The sequence below is a fragment of the Cynocephalus volans genome, chromosome X (assembly GCF_027409185.1).
Source record: "Cynocephalus volans isolate mCynVol1 chromosome X, mCynVol1.pri, whole genome shotgun sequence".
NCBI classification, from domain to species: Eukaryota; Metazoa; Chordata; class Mammalia; order Dermoptera; family Cynocephalidae; genus Cynocephalus; species Cynocephalus volans.
Window position 1 is genome coordinate 43,899,556 of NC_084478.1, and position 27,805 is coordinate 43,927,360.

General features: G+C 33.4%; 1 protein-coding gene across 2 annotated transcripts in view; it reads right to left on the bottom strand.

Moving 5' to 3' along the window:
* DMD (dystrophin) overlaps window positions 1–27,805 on the bottom strand; it is a 2,107,999-nt gene that overhangs the window by 1,931,151 nt on the left and 149,043 nt on the right. For both annotated transcript variants that reach the window (XM_063083086.1, XM_063083084.1), the window contains exon 2: window positions 14,964–15,025. In XM_063083086.1, coding sequence (XP_062939156.1) covers window positions 14,964–15,025 — 62 coding nt within the window. The remainder of the gene's footprint in view (window positions 1–14,963; window positions 15,026–27,805) is intronic.

Genomic DNA, 27,805 nt, shown 5'->3' on the forward strand with positions numbered 1-27,805 from the left:
CATGATTCGAAGTGTGACTCTTTAAAGCAGAAATAGCAAGAAATTCAATGTTCTTACACCATTCTAAGGGTTTATAGATGCAGGCCTAAAAAATAAAAATAGTTATCGCTGTTAAAAACACAGTCACTTCAGAGGAAACGAATAGGTAGTGATAGTGGTGAGGAGATTTTTTAGGTAAAAAGTTATTTTTAAAGCTTCTTAGTGATTAAGTTGGCAATGAATGTACCTATATGACTAGGAGTGTTTCCATGCTTACCCATTGATGACCCCTGCAGAAAAAGAAAATGTTGAGTCACTTGAAGAAATGTCTTCTGACCAAATTCTGTTCTGGTCTGTGCATTTGATATGAGAACAGATCCATTGCTAAATGCTTGAAATGTCCTGTATACACGTGTTAAATGAAGAAAACAAAGTAACTTTTTTTTTTTCACCACTCTCCCTTGAAACTTCGTAGAAAGGTACCTTTCATTTTCTTTTCCATATTATTTCCTGTGCTAAAACAATTGGGAAATAGGAATTATGTAATAGATTCAATAACAGATTATAACCTAAACTACTAAGATCAGAAAATATATGTTTTGTGGATTTTATTATCTTTCTGATTTGGGCTATTAAGGGAGTTTTAGTAGAGAAGTTCCATTTTTTTTTTAATTCAATTAACAATTCTTAACAAATAGCATGCTTTATTTAATACTGCTGATGATGTACACTTTGAACTTGACTACAGAAATAGTACATCCTGCTCTATTTCATGTAATTTTTTCAACTATACACAATTGTTTCAAATTAAGATTTTAGACAATATCCTAATATACTACACTTAGGTTGTCTGACCAATAGTTTCTTAAAAAATGCCCTTTAGCTCCATTTTCTCCTCTCCTTTGCAATTAGATTCATCTATCTGGGTTCTGGTACATGGATGTTGGTGGAAATGTCAAAAGTCCCTCCCTGATCTGGTCAGCATATTTTAATATCCCTCTATAGCTACACAGTTCAATACGGTAGCCACTAGCCACATGTGTCTATGAGCAACTGTAATGTGGCGATTCTGTGATTCTGAGATGTGCTGGAAATGTAAAGTATGCAATGAATTTTAAAGAGGTAGTACAATAAAAAATGTAAAACATATGATTAACAATATATTGATTATACATTGAAGAGATAATATTTTGGTTTTATACATGGTTAAATAAAACATATTCTTGAAATAATTTGACCTGTTTCTTTTTACTTTCTAAATGTGGCAACAAGAAATTTGAAAATTATGTACATTATAATTTGCATTATATTCCTAGTGGAATATATTATATTTCTAGTTGGTTGCATTATATTTCTAGTGGATAATGCTGTCAAAGTTCTCAGGATTCCCACATACCTTTCTACACTAATACATTGCCCCTTCACTCCTTCATTCATTAATGATTCAACAATTTTATTCGAATCTATCTGTGCCATATATTCTTCCAGCAACCCCCTAATGATAAGATAGAGGATGAGACCTGTGACTTAATGATCAAAATGATAGGGGCAAGGGGAACAGTGGCTACCTGACATAAAACTGAATTTCGTGACAAGATATTTTTATGCTCAGACTACAGTCCCTCTCAGGACAAGCAAGCAAGAGGAGTGACTATAATGTAACTTTCTGAATGGTGTTTTTTTAGTACAGCAGATGCTGGGTCCTGGCTCTTAGTAAGAATGAGCACACAGAGTGATGAAAAGTTAAAATACTCCTGTGTCTTATTCTTTGCACTTCAAAGGCTATGGCATTTTGGCAATGCCTATAAATTGCCCAAGGCTTCAGTGATTGTGATGATAGCTCTGAAACAGGGACACAAAACTTTAGGAGCAGTTTAAGTTAAACTATATGGACTCATTGCTGAGAAATACATGCTTTTTTACTTTTTTTTTTTGCAAATATTAAAAATCACTCATAAACGATCCCCATTTCCCATTATTATCCAAGGAGTTTAGACATTTGGAGTTATCAGGCTATTTTTTCTTCTTTAGAGAAAATGTAAATGGGTCCTCTACAACTTCTTTCCATTGTGCATTATTCTATTAGACACGATCTTTTTAGTGTTCAACCAATCTTTTCCTACATAACATTAATTCCATGTGTACAGAAAACCTAATAGAAAATATCCAGCTCATTAAAAATGAAATAAAGCAAAACAAAACCAGAGCATTCAAATAATTAAGATGAGAAAGGCACCACTTAGTTTACCTTTTACTTTGGCTAAACAACTCCAACACTTCTGAATTTTCTCATAAGACTTTTTTCCTGATATTTTAAGCATTATTCTCTTTATTACTTAAGACAAGTTTCCTCAAAACCTTTTAAATTGTCTTTTTAAATCATTATTCTTCATATCTATAAAAATATAGATATTAACACTAGACTTTAATACTAATAAAGTTTACTATAGAAAATTGTGAAAGACCCAAAATAATAGTCTTCTTTTTGTACTCCAAAAGCTTGTTAATTTATTTATTTATTTTTTATTTATTTATTTTTTTGTCTTTTTCGTGACTGGCACTCAGCCAGTGAGTGCACCGGCCATTCCTACATAGGATCCAAACCGCGGCAGGAGCCTCGCTGCGCTCCCAGCGCTGCACTCTCCCGAGTGCGCCACGGGCTCGGCCCAATTTAATTTTAAACAAAATGATATTACCTATTTATTTATCTTTTTGTTATCTTCATGCCCCAAGAAGTAAAATATTTTGCCAATGGCACAGTTGATCATAACACCTAAACATACACATCTCTACTCCAGTGTTTGTTTTTCTATTTAGAAGGTAAAAGTGTAGGCAAAATACCAGCCCAACATCATACTTCATATCAAAAACATATGGAAAAGAAAACTCTAAGGGATCTCTGTACCAGAAATTCTGAAGCTGAACAACACATGGGAATGGATTTCCTCACCAAGCACAGAAAACAAACCAAAAGTGTTATTTACGAAGAATAAAATCTGTGATTTTCTATATTTTGGGGAGTGGAAGAAAGCTAGCACTTGTTTTATAATTCAGCACTATTTGTTCAATAACTTGAAACTTTTTCATTAGCTATCCTATAACAAAGTTGAAATAGAAAATATACTGAATAACCTATTCATATCATGTAAGTATTTGGATCTTAGCTTATCAGGCAATATACTTAATAATCTCTAAGGGTTTCTTTGACATTTGTCTGTTTTTATCCAAACTACAGGTTTATTGACTTAGATGACAGGTTTGTATTTTAAAGGATACATAGAATCCTTTATAGAAATAGTCTCTGAATAAATTCCCAATATCAATTACTATTAATAATGCTCTACTTACATAGTTCATTTAAAAGATTAGAAACAATCTTCATTTTGACTACTTCTTTCAAAATACTTGTGCATATTATATGGTGAGGCGTTCCTGAATATTAAGGGTACATTGCTGACATTCCAAACTTGTATGCAATTATTCAAAAGTCAGTTAGGATACCAAAATAAGTAATATAAAACATTCTGCTTTGACTTTATTCTTCAAAGGTAGAGGTAAATCAAGTTTACTTGAAAACTGGCATATTTGAAATCAAACATTTTTATCCTTTGTGGCGATAAAAAATGTTTCAGATTCCTGAAGAGATCACTAGAGAAAACCTAAGCCAACATTCACTATTACTAAATACATATATTTGTTCTTCAATATTAGAAAAAATATATTAGTATATAATATCTAAAAAAAATATCTTTTAAATTTTATTAGAAAGCTGCCCATAAAATGAGAGGGTAAAAACTTTTTAAAAGTCATGAACTTATAAGCATAAAGAGAACAGGAGAGGAAAAAAGAGCAAACTCAAGATGTTAGCCAATTTTGGGAAGTTCTTCTTTGCTTTATAGCATGAACAGGGGTCTCACCTCACCTACCATGTTCCCTGGCTAGGATCAGGAACCAAATGTTCCTCTAATGAGCTGTAGTTCCTTTCAATGTGGAATGAGAGTTATCAATGAACATCTGAGTGATAGGTCTAGCCATTACTAAGAGGCCTTCCCAGTTGACAGGAAATATATTTTCACACTATCCTCTAATTCGTCTCTCTACTTGTTGGGAAAATAAAGGAAAATGGTCAGGGCCCCTCAGATGTTCAGAATCTTGCCAAGCATTTGACATAAATATTCACTAGGGCAGCTGCTCCTAGCTCTGAATAAAACCAAATAATTTTTTTACCCATGGCTCCCAGAATCTTTTCCTATTACCTAGCTCATGGACCTGCATGTGAAGGGTTTGTGACTCAGTCTGTATAACGGGCTTGAGGGGTTTGTGAGCAGTAGCCCTAGCTTGACAATTGGCATAGTTGATGGCAGGATTCTGAGCAGGTATGGAAACCAATAGCCCCTTAGAAGGAGGAGGAAATGTGGCTACCCTTGAGTATGTGGTGCCTGGTGGACACGTTCCTGCTGGCCGGGGTCTGGCTGCTGCTCACTATACTGCAAGCCAATCGAGATTTGCAGCAGAAAGCAGAGTTGCTGGAAGTGTGGATACTTGCCCCTGGAGGATAACATGCAGTGATGGGTCATCCCTGCTTCTCACACCAGGGAAGATGACAATCCCCGTGGCAAGTTGGGGAAGACTGTGCGTCTCCAGGCATGACCTGTTGTGCATCAGAAAATGAAGCACGAGCAGCCTATGGGACCAGGTGGACAACTGGTGGGCGATTCACAGGTGACCCAATTCACTACCTATGTCCCATATGCCCAGGTCAAATTAGTTGACTTGGGGAGACAGTTCTGGCAAAAACAGGGAGAGCCCCTAGCTGCCTGGCTACTGCGGTTACGGGACCTAGGGGTGGATAGTGTGACGTGCTCTGGTGCAGAGATGGAAAAGCTGGCCTTCATGACCACACACTCATCCCTGAGGCAGTGGCTATAGAATAGCCGCAGATATGCGCAAGGGCAGGGTAATCACTCCTTAATGGACTGGGTGAATGCAGCTGCCCCAACCATGTGGGCAAATGCTGGAGAACTGCCCAAGATTTTGAGTAAATGGCAAACTTATGCCGAGTTGGTTCAAATCATTCGAGAGCTGGGGATGTGGCAGTCCATGTTTAATGTGAACACTAGTGGCCCAGAAGATGAATGTTTTACAGGCAACATGAGAGACATAGTGCTGCAAAATTCCCCATCAACGTCCTTTGGGTCACTGATGGCCCCACTGGGCCCATACACTGGTCATCCTATACATGAAGTAACTACCATGATAGCCAGTCTAGGCAAAGTGGAGGAGAGGATACAAGCAAAAGGGGTCTGAAATGTGGCTAAGACCAAACCTCCAAGAAATGCTTGGGATTTTATCCTGAGGGGACCAAGCAAGACCAGCCATAAGCAGATGTGGCTTGACTTACTTGTGGCAGGAGTTGATAGCAAGAAAATTGAACAATAATGAAATTGAAAATAATGAAATATTTTGACTTTCATGAATTGCCTAACCAGACAATTAGCATAGCTATTGCACTAACCCAACTATCATAGTTGTGTAGCTTTACACCAAGCCTTTACAATGGTCAGTAAGGCTCTACCTGATTTGTTCCCCTAATACCATTCCACCTGTTGCTCCTAATACTCCCCCCTAGTCACTCTGATCCAGTCACCCTGACCCCCTTAATGTCCCTTTAACACACACTTTCTGCCCAGGGCCTTTATACATGTTCTTCCCTCTGTCTGGAACTCTTTTCTCCATGTTCTTCCCTCTGCATGGAACTCTTTTTTTTTACATCTGTAAGATTCACTCCTTTCCTTCCTTCAGGCTTTTGTTTTTATGTCTTTCCAGTGAGGCGTTCCCAGGACCCACTCTATAAAATAGCAACCCACCCTTTGCAGCATTCCTACTCTACCCTTGCACTACTTTGTCTTCCCTCTTAGCACTCATCACTATCTGAAATTCCATATTTTAATGGCAGAGAGAGAGAAAACAAACAAGTCGACAAATACAATGTCAAACAAATTGCTAAATGTTTTCTTGTTTAGTTAACTCACCTATCCTAAAAGGCCCTATGATTAAAGGTAATATATCTCATAACTGCTATATTCAAAACCTAGAGCACCTGATCTGTAATAGGTGCTCAATAAATAAGTTAGTAAATGTAGAATTTATATGTATTTATGTCAAAGCATGGTTCTTTAAGTATAAATGATTATTTGTGAAGGATAACAACTTCATGCATAGAAAAAATATTCAAACTATTTATTCTCTGCCTGACATAAGAGCTGTAAATAATTTTAATAATAGGACCAGTCATTTAAAAACATTACCATCCATGGAGCACATAGATTGTAAAAATTGGTTTTCTTTGGGCCAGATGAGCTAAATCAAAAACAGCAAACTCATCTACAATTTTCATTTGTTCTCATTAAAAGTCAGCTAATGTTAAATCAAGGAGTACTTCACTCACATTTCTAATTAAGGGTCTGTTAGTTTCCATTCATCAACTGGCCACAATTCTGGAAATGACTGAAAGTTATTGCTTATTTATCGATCACCCTGTGTCTATTTTCACTGTTGCTTCTCACTACACATAGAGTTGGGATAGTGAGATTGGAGCTTAAATCAGGATAAGGTTATGCGAAGGCCTTTTTGAAATAATACTTTAGCTTTTTTTGTTCTAAGAACTTTACAAATCTGTCTTCCATCTGTATTACAAGAGAGGTTTCTACAGCTGAGTTTATATCAATAAATTACTGTCAGACTTGATCTTAACTCTTCATGTTCTGGCTACCATGGTCATAATTTAATACAGAATTCTAGGACATCAAAGAAACCCTGGTAAGGTCAGAAACATAATCCATTAAGCACGACAAGAGGAAGACCCTCAGAGTGTCACTAAAATAATATTATTCTTCTGAAGCAAAGTAAAGAACAAAAGAGAGATTGAAAGACTCTGTACATCCGTTGGAAATGTTATAGCAGTAAGAAAAGCATATTGTTGCACAGAAAAGGTCTGCAGTGTAAGAAAACATAAAGATACAGTCCATATTAATGCCTGAGTGGGCTATTTTTTCAAAACTTTGAGCACAATTATGTTAATTTTTTCCTCATGATATGTTTGCTTACGGAAGACAAAATAGGAATTTTCAAAATAGTGTATATATATTTTGATATAGTAATCTGACATATACGAGATAATATATATTTTGATATAGTTATCTGATATATAGATATATACCATACATATGAGATAACTATCAATCAGATACGTATTGTTAAGCCTTGTAACATTAGATTTATATGACTTAATAAATATAATAAGTAGATTTCTGATTGGAAGATTTAGGGTCGTTTAACATCACCAGTTCAATTAGATTATTGAGTATAATCCCCACAAGACAGACCCTAACTTAAATTGAGTATAGTAATTCTCAACTGGAAAAAGTGAAAGGTCATTCCCCCTTGAGGGTCCAATAAATTCCTCTGTGAGGTTTCCTGATTAAATAACTGACATTCTATGGCTGTGGTTCTCAACGTGTGGTTCATGGATGAGCAGCACCTGAAAACTTATTAGAAATATAAAATTTGCAGTCCCACCCTAGACCTATGGAATCAGAAGCCCTGGCTGCGGGGCCCCAGCGATCCACATTTTAACGCACTCTCTAGGTGATTCTGATGCATTGCGTTGCCTCATTCTGAGGAGTGTGTGTGATATCAAACATTTTACAAAAAATGGAACCCACTTGGTTTTTCATTTTTAGATCCACGTACTCCCTAAATGTAAAGTATAGGCTTCCGACTCAATTTTGTATAATGAATTAGTGATGGCAGGGCAGTCTAATTACCCTATCATTGCCTACTCTGCTTGGACAACACAAAATTAAATGTCACCTTCTTTAAAAAAGCTGTCCTCTCCAAGCAATTAGTCATTCTTTCTTCTATGTTCTCACAGCATTTCCATTATATTAATGGTCATGTTTTATTTTAACTATTTGCTTATATAATTGTTTCTTCCTTCAGATGGTATTCTCAGAGAGGAAAAAACATGTTATATTATGCCTGGCACATAGTTGGCTCTCAATAGATACTAGTGAAATATTGAAAGGTTGTTTCAACAACCATGTATCTCTGGTCGGATGGTACCAGAGTACCAACTATTCTTTCCAAAATGAAAATAAATCACCAAAGTCAAGATGTGTTGTTTTGCTAGAAAGTTATGTAGGGCCTTAAATACAGAATAAATCAAATAAATAATGCATGTGCCCATCAGTTATAGAGAATTGTTTTTTGCTGGCAACAATCATGCTAATTGGTAAACATTTACATTTGCAAGCTAAATATGTGTTCCACTGAGACCACGCCATATGATAAAGGTATAGCAATCAAGAATTCTAATTTTCTCATATTTTAGAACACAGTAACTTAGAGATTAGAACATGTACCTTCTAAAACTACCTAGAATTATCAAGATCTCAGTAACAGTGGGTTGATAAAGAACAACATATTTCTAATAAAGATCTGCATTATAACAATAAATTACACATCTTTCATTGAAAACAGTGAGGCCTGTCACAATTCAATTTTCATTTTGCTAACTGAATGATATCCTTTGTTACTTGGACACTTTGCAAAGATTAGATTCAGGAAAACATTCAAGGGAATGGTTCTCAGTGGATTAAACCATTTAGCATAATCACCTTGATTCCAAACACAGACACATCATTCTACAAGTCATCTTAACACCAAGTGTAGACAGTAAGGAGTCCACATGGTGGTAAAGCAATATTTTTTTTTATTTCTCGTAAAGTTATTTAAAATAAATAATCAAACTATCTTTCATACATCACAGCTTGTTTATGATTAGTAGAAATAAAAAGCAACATTCAAAAATTAAAATATTTAGTGTAGATGATTATACTGAAAACTAGATTACTTCACTCAGAAAGAATCAACTAAAAACATTCCTAAACAATGGTTGTGCACTGGTGTTACTAAACATTCAAAGGCGGGTTAAAGCCTCTGTTAATATTGCAAGCATTTAATACTTCCTATTTTCAAAATTTCAATGTCCCCAAATCCCCTTGTTACTTCTCATAGGACTGACCAATTTTGTGATGTGGCCCCCCAAAATGTAATATTTGGTAGGTGAAATAGCTGTTGCAACAATAAAAAATACGGAAATACCATGGTTTTAGAATCCAGTTTCCTGAGTTCCAGCTTCATTTCTTACATTTACATTAAGAAAGCCACCTAAACTCTCATTTTACTCATCCTGAATCTCTTTAGGTCATTGGACCAGCTAACCATAAAAATATACCTCTCAATAGCATTATTAATATGGGGTATACAGAACAAAAATTTCCTAATCCTTACTATTTCTGAAATGAGGATTTCTATAGTTTCCTATACCAATATTCATCTCTCCAAAACAATTGTATCAAATAATTCAATGGTTACCAAAGCCTCATACAGGCTTCTCATCAACATCCAGAAACGCAGTCCACTATCCTCATTCTTTCTAGTGATCCACTTCTTTCTGATACCAAATTGGAGGAAGAAACAGAAAGCTGGGGGGGGGGGGGGGGCGGCACGGAGAGGAATCGGTTCATATATATGGTGAACCTTCCACGATACAACAGCTCTGCTCCATTATTTCTGTTAAATCAGGCACTTCGTATAGTAATTATATATAAATTTACAACTAACATACAAAAGAAAGGTAATATATATTGTCACCTCTTTCAATCAAATAATGTTTTGCCACTAATTCCCAATATCTTAATTTTATAAAATAAAATTTTTAAAATCACTTTAAACTTATAACAAGCTTACCAAGTGTGCGTATGCACATATGAAGGCATAGAGTGACATAGACAGTATAGCGGAATGATACAACATAAATAAATACTCCATTTTTCCTATTTTATGTTCAAGAAAGAAATGAGCAGGCATCCAAAAGAAAATTACCTATCCAAAATTTTAGTTCTGAAGATCTAGGTTCATGTATGGGATTGATACATGGCCCCAACTGAATAGGATATGGGGGGTAAATTTGAGGAGAGTGAGGATATGAGATCAGTCAGACTAGAGAAGCTTCCTCAAAGGCAGAGAAAGGAATGAAGTTGTGGAGGCCGGCACCCTTCTCCCTCACAGAGTTTCCAGATGGTATGCTATAACATTTCAGTTAAATGGCTATAGAGGCTAGATACCAAGCAAAGCTGTCCACCATTGACAAAACTCTCTGTTTCCAAGCAAGGCATTTCATTGTGGACCAGCTGCCACTTATGTAGTCTTGTTCACTTGGCTGTCAAACATATCAGCTGTGAACAGAATGAACTGATAACTAGTACACTCTCTTGTGGTATTTTGGACCCTACCTTGCCCTTGGGGATGAAATTGGGAGGAGAAGAATGCAAAACGTTATGGAGATTGAATTTCTCAATGGTCAGATTTGGGCGGATACCAGTTGCTATAGCAACAGTTATCCAATTTAGAGAAACAAAGAAATCTGACTCATTGCAGACTAAGGTTTGAAATTAAAATTCATGCTTATTTCAATAGCGTCATGAAGTTAGGGAATCAGAAATACAATGATTATAGCTTAAATGTCATGTTCTCAAGAAGACCAAAAGATAGCACAAGAAATAATAGAAATAAATAGGAAAGAGTGATTCAGTAGATAAATTGTATAATTGTACGATTCCTTCAATTAAGAAAATATATTACATAATGTCAAAAATGGCAATATTTTATTTTTGTGTTTTACTACTCATAATGCCCTTTTAATATATAATTTGTTGTAAGTGAACATACACATATAAAGAAAATAAGACTCAACAATTTGAATTTTATGTTTACCTTTCTTTCCTAAATGAATTAAAGTGTGGATATAACGTTTTCCCTTAAGGTACAGACTAGTATAAAGAAACCTGGTTTACTGACTAACAATTTTAATGTTAACTTGCATTACATAATGCTCATCACGCTGGCTAGAAGGTAAATCATGAAGAATTCTTGGGAAAAGTATGTTACATCAGTTCATTCCATCTCAATCATATTGTTAGCTTGAGGAGATGAGTCCTGGCTTTTTAGGGGGGCATATTAGTTGTGGTGATAAAGATATAAATGCACTATCATATCATGGGCCACTGTGAAGTCATAGACAAAACTGACTGCACATTTCTACTTCATTTAAGTCAAATATAAAGCTGCATACTATGTCAGGAAGAATCAAATAGAGGAGTGAAGTTAGAGGACGGAAATAATGATAATCATTAAATTCAATGTGGGATCAAAATCATTGTATAACTCAGTGGAAGATGGTTTATTTATATGTCTCAGTTGACCTCATAGTAAATATTTTGTCTCACACATTTTTTTCTCAAACATAAATATCAAACAAGTTTGACACCAAAATTATTTCTGTTATTATTTCAAAACTGTTTAATAAGCCTATTTGAGTGATCAATATTTTTATAATGTGAATTATATTTGTTGTGCAGTAAATAATAGACATTTTTTAGGATTATAACATATCTACAAATTACACAGAAATAATATTTACCTTGAATTAATCTTATCTAGAAATGGCTTTGTGTTTATGTGGAGATAAGTATTGTTTATCTTTATAGAATAGATTTGATAAATCACATTCTGGTAGAAATTTCTGGAATCAAAGGTTAATAGAAGACTTATTCTGAAAAAGAGATAGGGCGTATTTTAAAATCATAATGGGAAAGTGAAAAATCAGTTGGATTTACTGCAAAGACACATTTGCTTTAAATGACAACAAAATGATAAAAATATATTTAATCATATTTATTTCCTTAAAATATCTCTTCTATAGCTTTACAAAATCATAACTAACTACTTTGCTATCTCTCTATAATTTACAGAAATTATGTAAATGTCTGTGTATGTCTCTCTCATTTTTATTGTTATATGTGTGTATCTATACCTGATTTGCCATACAGAGAGATGATAATTTTGCATTGTTTTTTTCTTTTTTTAAGGCTTTAACACATTCATTTTTGTTCAGAACTTTTCCTTTTTCTACATTTAGCACAGATTAAATTATCTATACTATTGAATAAGTATATTTACTATATTTATTTACTGTGCCAATAATAAACATTAGGGTTACACAGAAAATACACATCCCTGCCTTTAATGGGCACTCATGTTAGAATTTTCTTTATGAGGTCTCCAGAGGACTGCTTGCTCTGACCACCCACACACAGTTCACTCAGTTCTACTCCATTTAGCAATTAGCCGGCATCTTCCAAATGATGGTGTAGGTTCTACAAGACTGGAAAATTTAACTTCAACGAATTTTATGTGTCCTATAGCCCTAGAAATCTGCTAAAAGCCATGTAGTGATGCAATAAATGTGTCAAATGACACATTGTGCAATTATGTTTATCTTTTGGTATCAACAAGTGGCCTAAACAAAATCAACTCTCTTTTTCTTAATTCCCATTATCTTCAAGTGTCTAAAAACAATGTAGAAATTTTGATAGAAAAAAATAAGATAATATAAAAAATATACTTTTGGGGTTCTCATAATCAAAAGTTAATGCACACACACATATACATTTTACCTCTAAAAAAGTTTTTTTCCTCTGTCTTTATAAACATTTATTTATATTCCTGATAACTAGGATACATCCGAAAATGGAACTTCTGTATTTGAAAGAATGGTGACTCTCCCTATCCACTTGTAACAGGTTTAGGAAGAACATTTATAACATAAATGAAATAAGTGAGAGTTGAATTAGAAAGTGAAAATATTGGAGGAAAAGCAGTCAATGCACTCATGTATGTGACTATTCCACAGCTATTAAAAAATGGGCACTCAAAAGGCAGGGAATAATATACCTAATTGCTCTAAAGCAGTGCCAACAATGTATTCATGGAAGATATCAGACTTTTGTTTGTATATTAACAGGTGAGTTGTGATTAATAATACTCGAAAATGTCAATGTATAGAGATTTAAGATCTATTTAGATTTATGGGAATGAGAAAACACAGTTTCTGTCTTTGTCATGTTTACACACCTTATAAAATGACTGATTTTATTCAAATATTTAGAGTATTGTTACACTTATTATTTCAGAGAATATCTTTACAATTCTGATTTGTCTGTATTGCATTTGAAAACATATCTATTGTCTGTTTCAAAATTCTGAAATTTAAAAAAACTGAAGCTAGTACATATAGCAATTAAACTATATACACCCATTTTATAAATATCCTGAGGATTATGAATTTCTGCACTAAATATTTCTGAGTTTATTTTTTATTTGTCTATATTTGTGTTGTTATATTTTATTTTTTATTACTTGTGTCTTATTTAGTTCCAAAAAAATTGAGGATTTAAAAAATATACATTGCAATTTATGTTTATTGTTTTATGTTCTGCAATAGAAATTTATTAAATATCAACTCAGTAAGTAAATAAAAATAAAATTGTATTAGTTAAAATACCCTAAAGAGTACCTGACAAAGTTCTGCTATTCAATACCACAAATAATGGATGATACTCTAAAAGCTTTTGTAGTAGCAAAGGAAGCATTTTTTAGATTGTATCTCCTGGTGGATTGTTTTTGATCCATTACCAAGATTTGTACAAAATGAGACAGACCAATGAGGAGAGTAATTTATATATATTAAGAGTGTCAAGCATTGTGCTAGGACATAGTGACTCTGAATCCTCACAATAACATGCAAAATACCCATTATCACAGTTTTGCCACTCTTAGAGCCTTGGGTATAGGAACCATATTTGATTAGCTCTATCTTCCCATTATCTGGATTTGATTTACCAAGTAGGCACTCGATATATATGCATGCATACATAAATGATGGAAAGATAAGGAAATTGACTCACAAAGCATTTGATTGATTTGCCCAAATCCGGAATGATTAAATATAAATCCAAGTCTTTCTAACCTTGAAATCTAAACAAACCTCCTTATATTGCATTCCTAATGCTAGTTTTCAAGGTAAAAATATTTTTTTTTCTGTGCTTATGTATAAATAGAGTGTGGTAATCATGAGCTGAGCTGTATTTGCAAAATAAATATAATTAAGAGTATGGATGGATACCTGCAAGAAAGGAGGATGAACTTGTCATCTTAAATTACTTGCAATATGCTCTAAGTCATAGGGGCCTAATAGACCCTATGCAGTTATATTAGGTTTTCTTGAACTTGGTAAAGAACAAGAGTGAAGAAATAATTTTCACAACAATAAAAGTCCCTCATATCTTTTTCTAATGTGTGACATATACTAGCTACTTGATGGAAGATTGCTGTTATAATCCTCTGATGATTCATGTTATTAAAGAAATAAATTATCCAAGAGAATCAAAAATATAAATTTTATAAAATTAAACAATTTTTCTTTAGCATATAGTCTGCTATGCATTCCTTAATTAAAAGTAAATATAAGAGCTATAAAACAAAAGCAAGATCAAATAAGTAAATAAATTAGAATAATAATAAGTTGAATTGTTAAAAGGAGAGAGAACTGTGGTTATTGGAGGTCAGATAGGGGAGGAGGGGGGTGGATAATGAAAGGCTGATTAATGGATATAAAATTATAGCTAGATAGAAAACTAAGTTCTATTGGGGTACAGTCAACACAGGAATCTATAATTAACAATGATTTACTGCATGTTATCAAATGACTAGAAGAGAGAAGATAAAATGTCCACATCACAAAAAATGATTTAAGTTTTGCAATGATGAATTTGTGAATTACCCTGATTAGATTATCACATATTGTATACATGTATTGATATATAAATCTGTCCATAAATATGTACAATCAATATGTTTCAACCAAAAAAAATTAAAAATTCACAGATTTGCACAGCTAAAATAAAATGACACTAAGAGAAAAATAATATGGACAATTAAAATATACAGGTGCATAGTCCATTTTGAAAATTCCACAGCTTATATTACATTTTAAAAGAGAAATAACAAAATATTCTTACCTTAGATAATTGTGCATTTATCCATTTTGTGAATGTTTTCTTTTGAACATCTTCTCTTTCATCTACAATGTAAAATTAAGAAGATTAAGCGTTAGGAAGCAATTTTACATATAATCCATATTTTACAACCAAAATATTTTTCAATTTTTATGCAATAGTGTTATTTTATATTTAGCATTCAATTCATTGATAAATGAAATTAAACATGACTGATCTTGGTATTTGGCATCCATACTAAAATTATATCTAAAAAGTAATTTATAGGGTCAAGTCCACCATCATTCAAATATCGTATGAAGACATTACAAAACATAGTCTCATCTGAATAAATGGAATTCTATGTATTCTCCTATAATGAATACATACTCCAATAAAATTAAAATAAACTATTAGCTGTCATTTCATCTGAAAAACTATTCCTGAGCCTTTCCCCATCCCACCCCTATCCATGCAGAAATGAGTATTCCCTCCTTTGCAACACCTGCATACTCTACTCCCTTTATAGGAGAGGTTTCCTTATGACTAGGATCACGGTTTAGTTATATTTGCATCTAGAACCTAGCATGTTGTCTGTACAAAGTAAGAGCTCAGAAAATATATCTGACAAATATGTAAATGTTTTAAGGGAGAAGGGATCCTACAATTCCAAATTTCTAGCACCTCCTTTCATCTAAAAATCAGAAAATTTCAAATAAAAATGCACGTCTTACACATACTCAGAAGAAAAATCACCAGGGAATTATACCAAGGGATTAGGGTAAAAAAAAAAAATATTAAGAAACATTTCACAGAATTTATGCTTTAAAAAATTATCTCTTTTTTCCTAAGCTGGAAACTAGTATTGAGTTAAATGGACAGAAAAAATCATCAATCTTGATTTATTAAAATATTTTTTGGAAGTCAAATCCTATCTTTGAATTACTGTAAATGTAATCATATTAGTCAACGTTCAGTAAATGAGTGCACCTGAGAGATATTTAAAATGGAGAGATTTCATATTTTATTTACTTGGGTCAAAAAAACGTTATTGAAACGCCCTAAAAAAGTAATCTTATTCGCTCTCATATGTTTTGGTAGTAAATCTCCACTGCTTCTATTGAGAACAGATGATATATCATAAAGAAACACTTTCCATAACAAATGTATGTGTTCACTGAGCATATCTGTTTATCTTTAAATCAAAATATTAATCCGTAAGTAGATGCTTTTAACCAATATGAGAAATAACAGTGGATAAATAATAAGTTTTAAACTGTTTTCTTAGATGAGAAATTTTCATCTGGCATCACAGAATATATTTTTTCTCATTTAATTGTGTTATTCCCACAAACTATTATGTATATTGTTAATATCAGCATTATCCTAGCTATAACATGGGAGTCTTTCCTTTGTTGACAAGTGTGAACAAATGAAAATAGTAATAGTTTTCAAACATAATCTAACCCTCTTTTGATTCTTTTTATTTACATAAATTTGATACTACCATTTTCAAAACAATAAAAAAATAAACAGAACATTTCAAATGATCAAAATTTAACCATATTTACTGACTTGCTGTAGGAAGCCTGGTCTACACAACTGTTTCTCAGTGGTGTATACGTATATTCCTAAAAGTAAATGACCTTACTCGCAAATCCACCTATGTTTTCCTACATATTCATGCATATTCTCTCTGTCAGACACCATATAATAAATGAGTCATTTGAACGTATACATTCAGATGTCTTTAAAACATACCCAATGACCTCAACCAAAAGCTGAATAGGAGATTATTTGAAGAGACTTGTTCCAGAATCTTTCAAGTAAAAAATGGGTAATAAAGTCATATTTTCATTTTTTTTCAGTTATATGTACAGAGAGCAATTTAGATATAGGCCTTGAAGCAGCACAGAATCTTTGACATTATGGACAAAATTTTATGTATCTACTGTGTAAGTAACACTACATGTGAGTTTCAACATATAAACATCTTCACTAGATGTCCTCTCTTACCTCTATGCTTTTAACACAAGGAAAATACATCTTCAATAAATTACCTGCTTAATTCAATAAATTACCCAATAAAAGCATGTATTTTCTTTAACATGATAAATATTAATATAACTAATTTTATTATTCATATTATAAAATATATAACAATTATTGGTGCCTTATTATTCATAAAGCTATTTTACTTATGTCATATAAAAAATACAAGCTCAAAAGGAGTAAAACTAGTAAGTGACAGACATGAACTTGATATAGGTTATCTGAATCAAAGTCGATGGCATTTCACATCAACCAGATATCTTACATTTACATTTTAACTGTGTAATTAATGATATGGCTTGCCATAAATAGCCAGAGTCACGAAAGCTAAACATATTCATAGCAATGCAAAATAACCATGAATTCAGACCCTACATTTTGAACAACTCAGAGGGCTCCATGTATGTTATAATTTATGTGAATGGCACCCTAGAATTGTACAATGCACAACCTGCATGTCTGCATGAATTTATAAAGAATTGATCATTGAACCTTTATCATGCTGGATGGTTTCATTATTAGTATTTTAAATAATAATGCTCCCATGTTTACTAATTGACAATATTTCAATTTTTATCATACAAGGTACTTCAAAAAGTTCATGGAAAGGTTCCCATTATCTTTCAATTCTATTTTTCCATGAACTTTTTGAAGTACCCTTGTATATAACATTGTAAAAATATTTTAACATCCAAAAATCACCCAAAATGTTCATGTCTACACATTAAAATCAATACAAACATATTTTACATAATCACAAGAATATTCTGTCTTTTTTTACTTATGTTATAAATATCTTATGGGCTTCTCTTCCTTTTTTTTTTTCCTATTAGAGATTAAAACATAATGAACTTCTTCATGCATTCTCTTATAATTGCCTTAGGATAAGTTATTGGGTTAACATTATTCAAACCTTTATGTCTTTTGCTAAATATTGTCTTATTGTTTTCCCACTGACCATATCCAATTTTACTGTTACCAGAAAGAATGAGGTTAGGAGTTTCTGCGTTATATAATATCAGTAGCAGTTATGCTGTTGATAGGAGTTTTGCTGCTTTTGTTTTTTAAATGAGTGCTGTTTTATTATATATAAGGAGATACTTGATGTTTGCTTTAATTTGAGTTGGTTTGATTACTAATAAAGTACAACATGTGTCATGCATTTATTTATTCTGCATGTTTCTACTTTTGTTAAAATACCTGCTTATATCCTCTGCTCATGTATCTATTAAGCACTTAATATTTTAAAATAAATTGGAATAGATCATTATATATCAGTAGTTCTTAATATTTCAAGTCATGGACACCATTTGATTATCTGATAAAAAAAGATAAACTCTCTCTACAGAAAAATGCCTATACAGACATTTGCATACAGTTTCATGGAGTTTATTGATCTCCCTGCAAAAGATTCCTATTACCATTAAACTCAACTTAAGGATCACTACTGTAAATTAAGCTACTTTTAGTCAATGAATAAATGTATTTTCCCAAGTGATCATATTCCTTTTAATTTTCATTTCATTTTTATTATACTAAAATTTGATACTTTCATATATTTAAATTTATACTTTCCTTTGCTATTTCTCATATCACTTAAAAGTTGATAATTTTAAGCATGATATGTTGTATAATCATCTTTAAAGTTGATATACATATGCATCATACATATATAAATTGCTACATAGACTATTTTGATACTTTAACAAGATGTATATTATTGTAGACACATAGTCTACAGTCTACAGTAAAACGTATTTATGTGAAACCAGCAACAAAGTAAATGAAAATTAATAAAGTTAAATCTGTTTTATTAGAAAGTAATTATCTATATGATCCAGTTTAATCATTTCAAGTAGCACATATTTCGTTTCATTTCCTCTATGGTTTGTTTATAACTAATTTTCTTTTACTAATAAAAATATGCATGCACATATTAATGTGAGAAGCAAAGAAGAAAATCTCTCTTAGAAAAATTTACTTGAAAAGTGTTCCCTGAAGATGTCAAGGAGTAAAGTACTACTACTTCATAAATTTCAAAAAATGACCAACATTTTACTTTATTCTCTCTATGGGGAAAACTCATACAAAATTAACTTTCTACCATGACATAAAAATTGTATTCCCTCTCAATTATTTAACCCCTTTTAATAAAGTTATTTTTTATTCAGTATATCTGGCTCTTCATATTTTCTAAGATTAGTGCGAAGACCTTTTACTCTGTTATAAACTTTTATATTCCTGAGGCCCTTAGGAATATAAATGTAGGATACATTAAATTGCGATATTCATGATTCACAAGAGCAAGTGACTGCAGAAAAAAGATATTGGGCAAACTGGGAGAATGTTAGATCAAAGGAACCAGCTTCCAGTACTAGTGCTAGACTTATTAGAATTGTGGCCTTAAAATTGTGAGGCTGAGAAATGAGAATATTGATAGCCTTTTACATCAAAAAGCTGTTGTTAGAATATAATAAAATTAATTATTTATGAAATAATTTATAGAATAAGTATTTACAGAATGCTTACTGTGTGCTAGTCACTGCCCTAGTTACTGAGAATATAAACAAGACCTAGTTGCTGTCAAATTTCACAGCCTAGTAGAAAATAGATATATCATAATTATGAATCATTTTTTTAAGAGCAAGGATACATATATTCAAAGAGTATTACAGAATCACAGAGAAAAATTATGTAGCCACATTGGTATTAGGGAAGATATTTTGGAGAAGGTTGAATCTAGAAGGATGAATGAATGGCAGGAAAGAAAAAAGGTTGGAAGGGAAAGATGAATCTCTCTGAGCAGATAGCCATGGCAAAGGCAGGGTGATAAGAAATCAAAAGCGCGGGCCGAGCCCGTGGCGCACTCGGTAGAGTGCCACGCTGGGAGCGCAGCGACGCTCCCGCCGCGGGTTCGGATCCTATATAGGAATGACCAGTGCACTTGAGTGCCGGTCACGAAAAAACGACAAAAAAAAAAAAAAAGAAATCAGAAGTGCATGCTCTTCGTTGTATGCAATTCCATTTTGTTGCACTCTCAAATGTGATCAGGGGAGTGGCATGGGATGAATTTGCAACAGTAGTTGGGAGAGAGATGCTCAATAGACTCTACGGAGACTTCAGAGAGATCCTGGAGAGTCGCCCCTTCTCTGCTATCAGATAAGACAACTTAAGTTAAAACATTTACATACTGGAGAAAAGCTTTCTGAACACCAAGAATTATCCTCACTACACAGAGCACTTAGCCATAATCTGTGCCAGAAAAATAGTTTTTAAAATCATATTTATTTGGGTGCTAGTTAATATGTTAATTGAAGATACTCATCACTTACGTAACACACAGAAAATGAAAGTTTAGGAGTAGAAGGAAATATTAAAGTTGATAATAATTTAGACATATACAAAGGGATATGAGTTTATTTCACTTAAAGAAAGAACTAGGAAATAATATGGGAGAGCTATTAGGGTCAGTCTGTTCTGTGCTTGCACCAAAAATGAGAAAAAAGGAAATGAGAAATATGAAAGATTAATGGTAAACATTAGATAAGGTTATGTGATACTTTAGAAGGCCCAAGACTCAGGACATATTTAGAAAATGGATTTACCATGCTATTTATGCTACAAAATGGCAATGCAGAGTGGAGGAGTTTAGAATGGAAAATGATATGAAAAATACTTCCCATTATATCTGAATAATAGCCTTTGATCATAAGATTTTAGATTTCTATGGCCTACGGTGACATTAGTGGTCAGTTTATAATGAGGAGGTCTAAAATAATTAAATGTCTGAGCAAAGAACAGACAAACTGTTAGTGTCGAAGAGGTTTCCTTATTTCCCATTCTCTCTATAATCAATGCAATGCAGTTTTCACTGCTAATCATCCTACCAAAATTGTTCTTAATAACATCGCCTATATCCTTTCTCATTTCCATGATAGTGACTGTCTGGATCAGAACTGTATTCCTGGTACTTACCATAGAATGTGCTACATAGTAGAGCCCAATAAAGGTATTTTAGGTCAATGAAGATCAGATTTACTTTTCAGTCCTCACTTTTCTTTTCCTCAGATATTAATCCCATTAACCTGCAGTAGGCAGAATAATGGTCCCCCCAAAATATCCACATCCTAATTCCTGACATCTGTGAATAAATTATGTTATATGGCAGAGAAGAATCATGGTTACAGATGGAATGAGACTTGCTAATCATCAAATCTTTGATAGGGAGATTATCATGGATTATACAGGTGGGCCCAATGTAATCACAACAGAAAGAAGGCGGCAGAAGAGAGAGCACCAGAGAGAGCTGCATGAGAAGGACTTGGCCCAATGTTTCTAATTTTGAAGATGTAGGAAGAAGGCCAAATAATGTGGGCAGTCTCTAGAAAATGAAAAAGACAAGGAAATAGATTCTCCCCTGGAGCTTCCTAAAGGTACACATCCCTTCCAGCACCCTCATTTTAGCCCAGTGAAGCCCATTTCAGATTTTTGACCTGCAGAACTGTTTGATGATAAATTTATATAGTGTTAAGACTCTAAATTTTTGGTAATTTATATAGCAACAATAGGAAATTAATATATAATGTTACATCTTTAAGGCTTTTAAGTCAAGCAACAAATATGTATGACACCTACTAGATGGTTGCTATAGTTTGGATGTTTCCCACTCTAAAACTCATGTTGACATTTGATCTCCAAAGAGGCAGAATTGGGAGTGGGGCTTAGTTGGAAGTGTGTGGGTCACGGGGGCAGTTCTCTCATGAATAGATGAGAGAACTGCCTTCCCTCTGGGGTGAGTTCTCACTTTATTAGTTTCCATAGCAGCTAGTTGTTCAAAAGAGCCTGGCACCTCCCATCCCTTTCTCTGCTTCCTCTCTTGTCATGTGATCTCCTGGCACATGCCTGGCACCCCTTCCACTTTCTGCCATAAGAGGAAGCAGCCTGAGACCATTGTCAAATGCAGCTGCCACCAGAATCATAAGCCAAATAAAACTCTTTTCTTTATGAATGACCCAGTCTGTCCTTATAGCTTAGTAATTTAAAAAGGCTAGATATGAAGATGCAGATATACAAATAAGTTCCCTGATAAAATACAGGGTTCTATCATAAGCATATATTAAAGTAACTAATGTGAAATACTCAGTGCTTCCTTGCTGAAGTCATATCTGAGCTGAGTTCTGAAATTTAATAAGAGCAGAGAGGCAAACAGGTTAGAAAAAGAAACTCCAGACAACAAAAAGAGCAGGTGCAACTGTCAGAATGTGAGGGAAACATCATGATCCTTTCGCAGAACTAGAAAAGGGAGGGGGGGGAGAATAAAAGTGGCAGAAATGAAATTATCATCAACCAATTCATGAAGAGCCTTAAAATTTAGCCAAAGGGCAGTTAGAAACCAAAGAAGAATTTTAAGCAGGGGAATGGCAATATTATGTTTGGATTTTAGAAACAAATTTCACAGTATGGAGAGTATTGTGGGAGAGGTAAGAATGGAAAAAGACTAATTAGCTAATTATAGTGATACTCCATGGGAGAAGTTATGATGACCTATATTAGTGAATTCCAGTGGAGCTACAGAGAAGTAGATGCATGCAAGACATACTTAATAGGTATTATTGGTAAGAACTAGCTATTAATTAGATGCAGAGGTAGGGGAGTTGAGTGAGGGACAGTCAATGATAGTACTTAGCTTCGCATCTAGAGATCCCAGGAAGAAGAGGGCCTGTTTCTGTATGTGTGATGAGGGGATGGGAAGCATTAGTGTTGGATAAAGGAGCCTAAAGATCAAGAGACAAGTCTGAGTTGAAAATAAAGATTTGGGAGACATAAGCCAATAGGCATGTAGTAACTGAAACCGAAGAGTGCATAAGCTTTCTAATCTTTTGAAATATCACTGTCTCCTGGTTTTCCTTCCAACACCAGTCTCCTTTCTAATCTGTCTCACTGATTTATTTGCCATTCACCCTGGAGATACTGGCATTTTCTCAGGGTCATATCTATCCTTCGTCTCTTCTGTTCTTGGTCTACAACGTTTACTCTTCCTAAGCAAAGTGACTCCCTTACCCCACCTCAACCACCACTATATATTGACACTGATGATACCTAAATCTATATTTTTCATTTTGAGTAATGTTTTGAGATTTAAACTGACATAGCCAACTCTTGTTAATACCTCCACCTAGATGTACTGCAGATACCTTAACAATATCATGTAAATTTGAGAAATGCTTGCCCTGAGGTTGAGGGCAGGATTATTTTGAGTGGCATTTAAGAGCCATTGCAATTGAACTCCAGCATACTTTTTCTAAGCTTATTATCTACCAGGCCTGTTGGCAATCACACATACCCCTTAACTTACATGGACTTGCTAGGTCTATCCTAGCCACAAAAGCCAAATTTGTCCATGAATAAGCTATATATGTTCATGCTTTCGTCCTTTGTTCATGCACTCTCTAGAACATGACTTGAGCACTCCCACACTTAAGGTCTAGTTTGAATGTGAGAGTTTTCACATTCATACTTATCTCCTTGGCAGAACTCATCAATCAATTCTTCTGATATATACATACAAATTAGCATTTTTATAACTATATATATATGTCTATATATTTCTAACATATATATATGTATATTTTACACACAAAGAACTGCATGTGTATATGTACACACACACACGAATACTTTACTCTCTTCCATAATGCAGCTCAAATCCCATCCATCACTTCCTAAATGTGACCATGCTTAGATGGACCAGTGGTTAAAAACATTCCAGAGTCAAAGAGCCTGGGTTCAAACCCCAGCTCCATTTCTCACGAGCTCTTTGACCTTGGGCAAGTTACTTAACCTCTTTATGTCTCATTGCCTCTTTCTGTATCATGGCAATAATAACAGTGGTTCAGAACTGTGAAGACTGAATGTGACACATTTATGATACATATTAATATTGAAAATTTTTTGAAAAGTAAAGACAGGAAAACCTATAAAACTTTACTTCCAGATATTACACAAGTTCCTGTGAGCCTTCTGTATAAATTGCATTATCTCATAAAATGGACACAATTTCTAGGTAACAGTCATGTTAATAATTACTAAGATTTTATAGTATTTATGAATGTGCAGAAATTGAAGTCTTTTTGATTTGGAAGATAAATACAAAATATAAAATCAATTTAGTATAAATTATACCTCCTCAGGCCCAATAGAATGAAATCTTTTTTTAGAAATAATGAAAATAATGTATATTTCTATGTTGCATTATAATTTACAAAGTGATTTCAAATATCTCATCTTGTTTGAACATGAATATGTGGGTGTAGATTTGTTAGGGGTAAAAATAAGTTACTATTAATTAGTATGCATACTTGAAATAAACTTTGGTAGTGTGTCATGAGAAGGATCATTTATTTTTGTTAAAATGATAATCATGTACTAATTATGGCAGAATAAATCAAAATAAATTCAAGGTCTCCAATGTATTTTGGAGGTAAAATTAAATACTTGGATACTGTGGCAGAACTGTTAACTCAATACCTGTTTGCATACCTCAGCCTAGTCAATTTTACTTTTAAAATACTCAATTCCTCCACTGAAAGTTTCAAAAATATATTCTTCTGTGGTATATATTTATCCATTTTAATGTTCCTTGTAAGTAAAAAGAAAAACAATGAGCCAAATGTGCACCACAGCCATTTCCAAATGTCTTGTTAATGAGATACTTCAGAAACAGACAAATTGTCAAAAACAAGGCCCTTTGTGGGTGCACTAAAAATGAATATTTAAATCACAAGATACATTTGCACAACGTTCCCTATGGAGTAAGGGTTAAGAAAATGGTGTAGTAAATGTGGATAGTGCCTCATGCCTTATTTCCTTGGGCCAATGCTGAGTTCACTTGTAATTGCGTGAACAGATTCTGTGGATGCTGCAGAGTTCTCACCACAAGCATCCACATCTCTCTGACTCTTTGTATTAGGGCTTTCTCCAGTTCTAAGAGAGTTTGGTAAGCCCATTTGCAGTGCAGATCTGAAATGACAGAGATTTAATTCTCCCAGGAGCAACATTCAGTAAATGAGGGACAGAAATCTATGGATAAAAAACAAACACAGTGGAACAATTGCTAAGCATGCTCTACAAGGTTCCTCAAGGGTTTCACAGGACATTCTACCCAGAATGGGCCACATGAGTACCTTTACTGTCTATTTTCCCTTCCCTGACTTACTTTCCCTATTCCCTTCTTTATGTTCTGGTATGATTCCCAAATGAACTACTTACACCAGTACTTGTTTCAGAGTCAGGTTTTGAGTCATCTAAACCAGCCCATATGACTACTGGACCTAAATTTCTTGGTTTGATCATAGACCAGCTATGCAATCTTAGACAAGTTTCTTAAGCAACACCACAACTCAGATTTCTAGTTTGAAAAGTGGAAAAAAACATAGTAACAACCTCTTAGTTTTGTTTTGATGAGCTCTCCTGTAAAGCATCAAGTGTAGTCTTAAGCAAGGACTTAGAAAATAATTGTCAATATAGACTATTACTATTATTCCTACCTATGTATTTAATTTTATTAAAAGTTTGTGGGCAGGATGGTAGGTTGTATTATTTGCTCATAATTCTTTCTTCCTTCTCCCCACTTGCCATAACTCACTGTGGGCGGATGCTTTCCACCTCACTGATGCGGCCTTGATCATGTGACTTGCCTTGACCAGTGGAACACAGGCAGACATGAGAGTGTGTCCGTTGTGAGCTAGGGGCTTAAGAATCAAAAAGTGCTTTCACTCCTCTTGGCTCTTCGTCCCTTTGCCAGTGGAAGATCATGCTTCAAGTAGCCTCTGTTCCCAAAAGGAGAGACATGTGAAGCTGACCTGAACCCAACACAAAGCTTGAAAGCAGACATGTGAATAAGAAATAAATGTTTGTTCCTGCAAGTCACAGGGATTGGGATTTGTTTACAGAGCAGTATATGAAAGCTAACTAATATAGCAGGTAAATAGTAAATGTGCCCTATGAAATAAAATTCAATAATAATGGTCTGTATATAACTTCTTCATTTTGAAAAGAGAGGTTGTATTCCATTATTTAAATTTTAAATAAACTGAAATATGTGTTTTAAATAAATTATTACAACTTTCTAAACATTTTCTATTTAGAAAATATTATCTTTTTTATCTTAGTTTTTCTCCTGACCATACCACATAAAATTTAAACATTAAAGCAAACATGTTTTTCTTACACATGGCTAAGTATTAGAATAAACAGAAATCAATCTAGAAAACTATTTAAAGGGAGAGGAAATTCTACGGAAATTCAGTAGGTTATTTTAACAGCAATAGTCAGTACCAAGACAACTCATTTGTACCTTGTGCCAAATACAGAAAGCACATAAAACAGAAATAAAATTTAGGAATAATCATTCATTCCCTCTTCACCAAATATGGAAATCTTAAGCCAGTGTTTATGAAAGATCAAGCCAGAAAGTATAAACAGAGTAAAGGCCAAACATTTTTCCAGCATAAACAGGGGAAATTTTGCAGTCAGTAAAATAACATTAGTGTCAGTCTTTTAGGACAAAGTTCAGAAAATTATTACTAAGAATACAATAAAAGTTCTGGGAGTTAATCAAAGGAAGAGACAGTTTCGAGAGTTAACCAGGTGCCAATGCTAGAAGATGATCCAAATGGCAGAGCAAAGAAAATCCAGAGTCACAAAATCAATTTTTATTCAGCTTGAGTTGCTAAAACTGATGACAAGTGGCTTACAAAAGCTTCTTCCAAGATTCTTAATGAAAGATTCCTCTTTTTTAAAAGTTTATTATGCCACTGGATTATCCCTCACTGCACGATGCCAATGGATAAGTTCTATCTATATCTTGATTGAATAATAATTTAAATAGATGTGAATTTAGGTTAGCATGTAAATTAAATAATTTTAAAAAGTTCCCAAACTAGCCTCACTGTTCACACTTAAGTGAAATTCATTTGAACTGGTACAGGAAAATATAACTTACAATTACAAAAGACTTAGAAATTGCAGTGAAAATTTGGGTTCTTATGAAATAACATACAGCAAACAGTAGAAGAGTTTGAGGTTTGAAAGGAATGTGCTGAGTCAAAAAAGATAATTTTTTAAATGGAGTTTTACTCATTTTATCTTTACAAATTCTAAATTTGATCCTAAGTTCTAGTCATTACAAAAGACTTTCTTAAGTCAAATTGGCAATTTGCTTTCCTCTGTGGTCAATGTATAAAGTTGGAATGGTTTTATATATACGAGGGTGCTTCAAAAAAGTTTATGGAAAGATTTGTATTATCTTTTAATTCCCTTTTCCACAAACTTTTTGAAGTATCCTCACATATATACATATGTATACATTTTATGTTCAAACATATATTTATATGCATATTATATATTTAAACATGAATGTCATGCATATATATCTATATGTAAGGTTTATATAGTGTGCATAATTTCAAATTCTTATAATGTACATTAGCACGAATTGCAGAACATTACAAACATTACTTTTTGATTAGAAAACATTAAAATGAGTATAAAATAGGATCTCCAGAATTTCCAAGTTTGTAAATAGAAGACATTAGAATTTCCCAGTTTTATTATTACTTTGATCATGGTAAGTGCCTACTAAACAGATGACAAAGAATGGCTTTTCTGAGTTAACAATAATATAGTGGTTTTAGCTCTGAACCAGTATACCTGAGTTTGAATGGTAGCTCTGCTACTTATTAATAGTGTGTCTCAGTTTCTTCACCTATAAAATAATGATAACAATAATATCAATGTAGCTTTGTTGTGAGCAT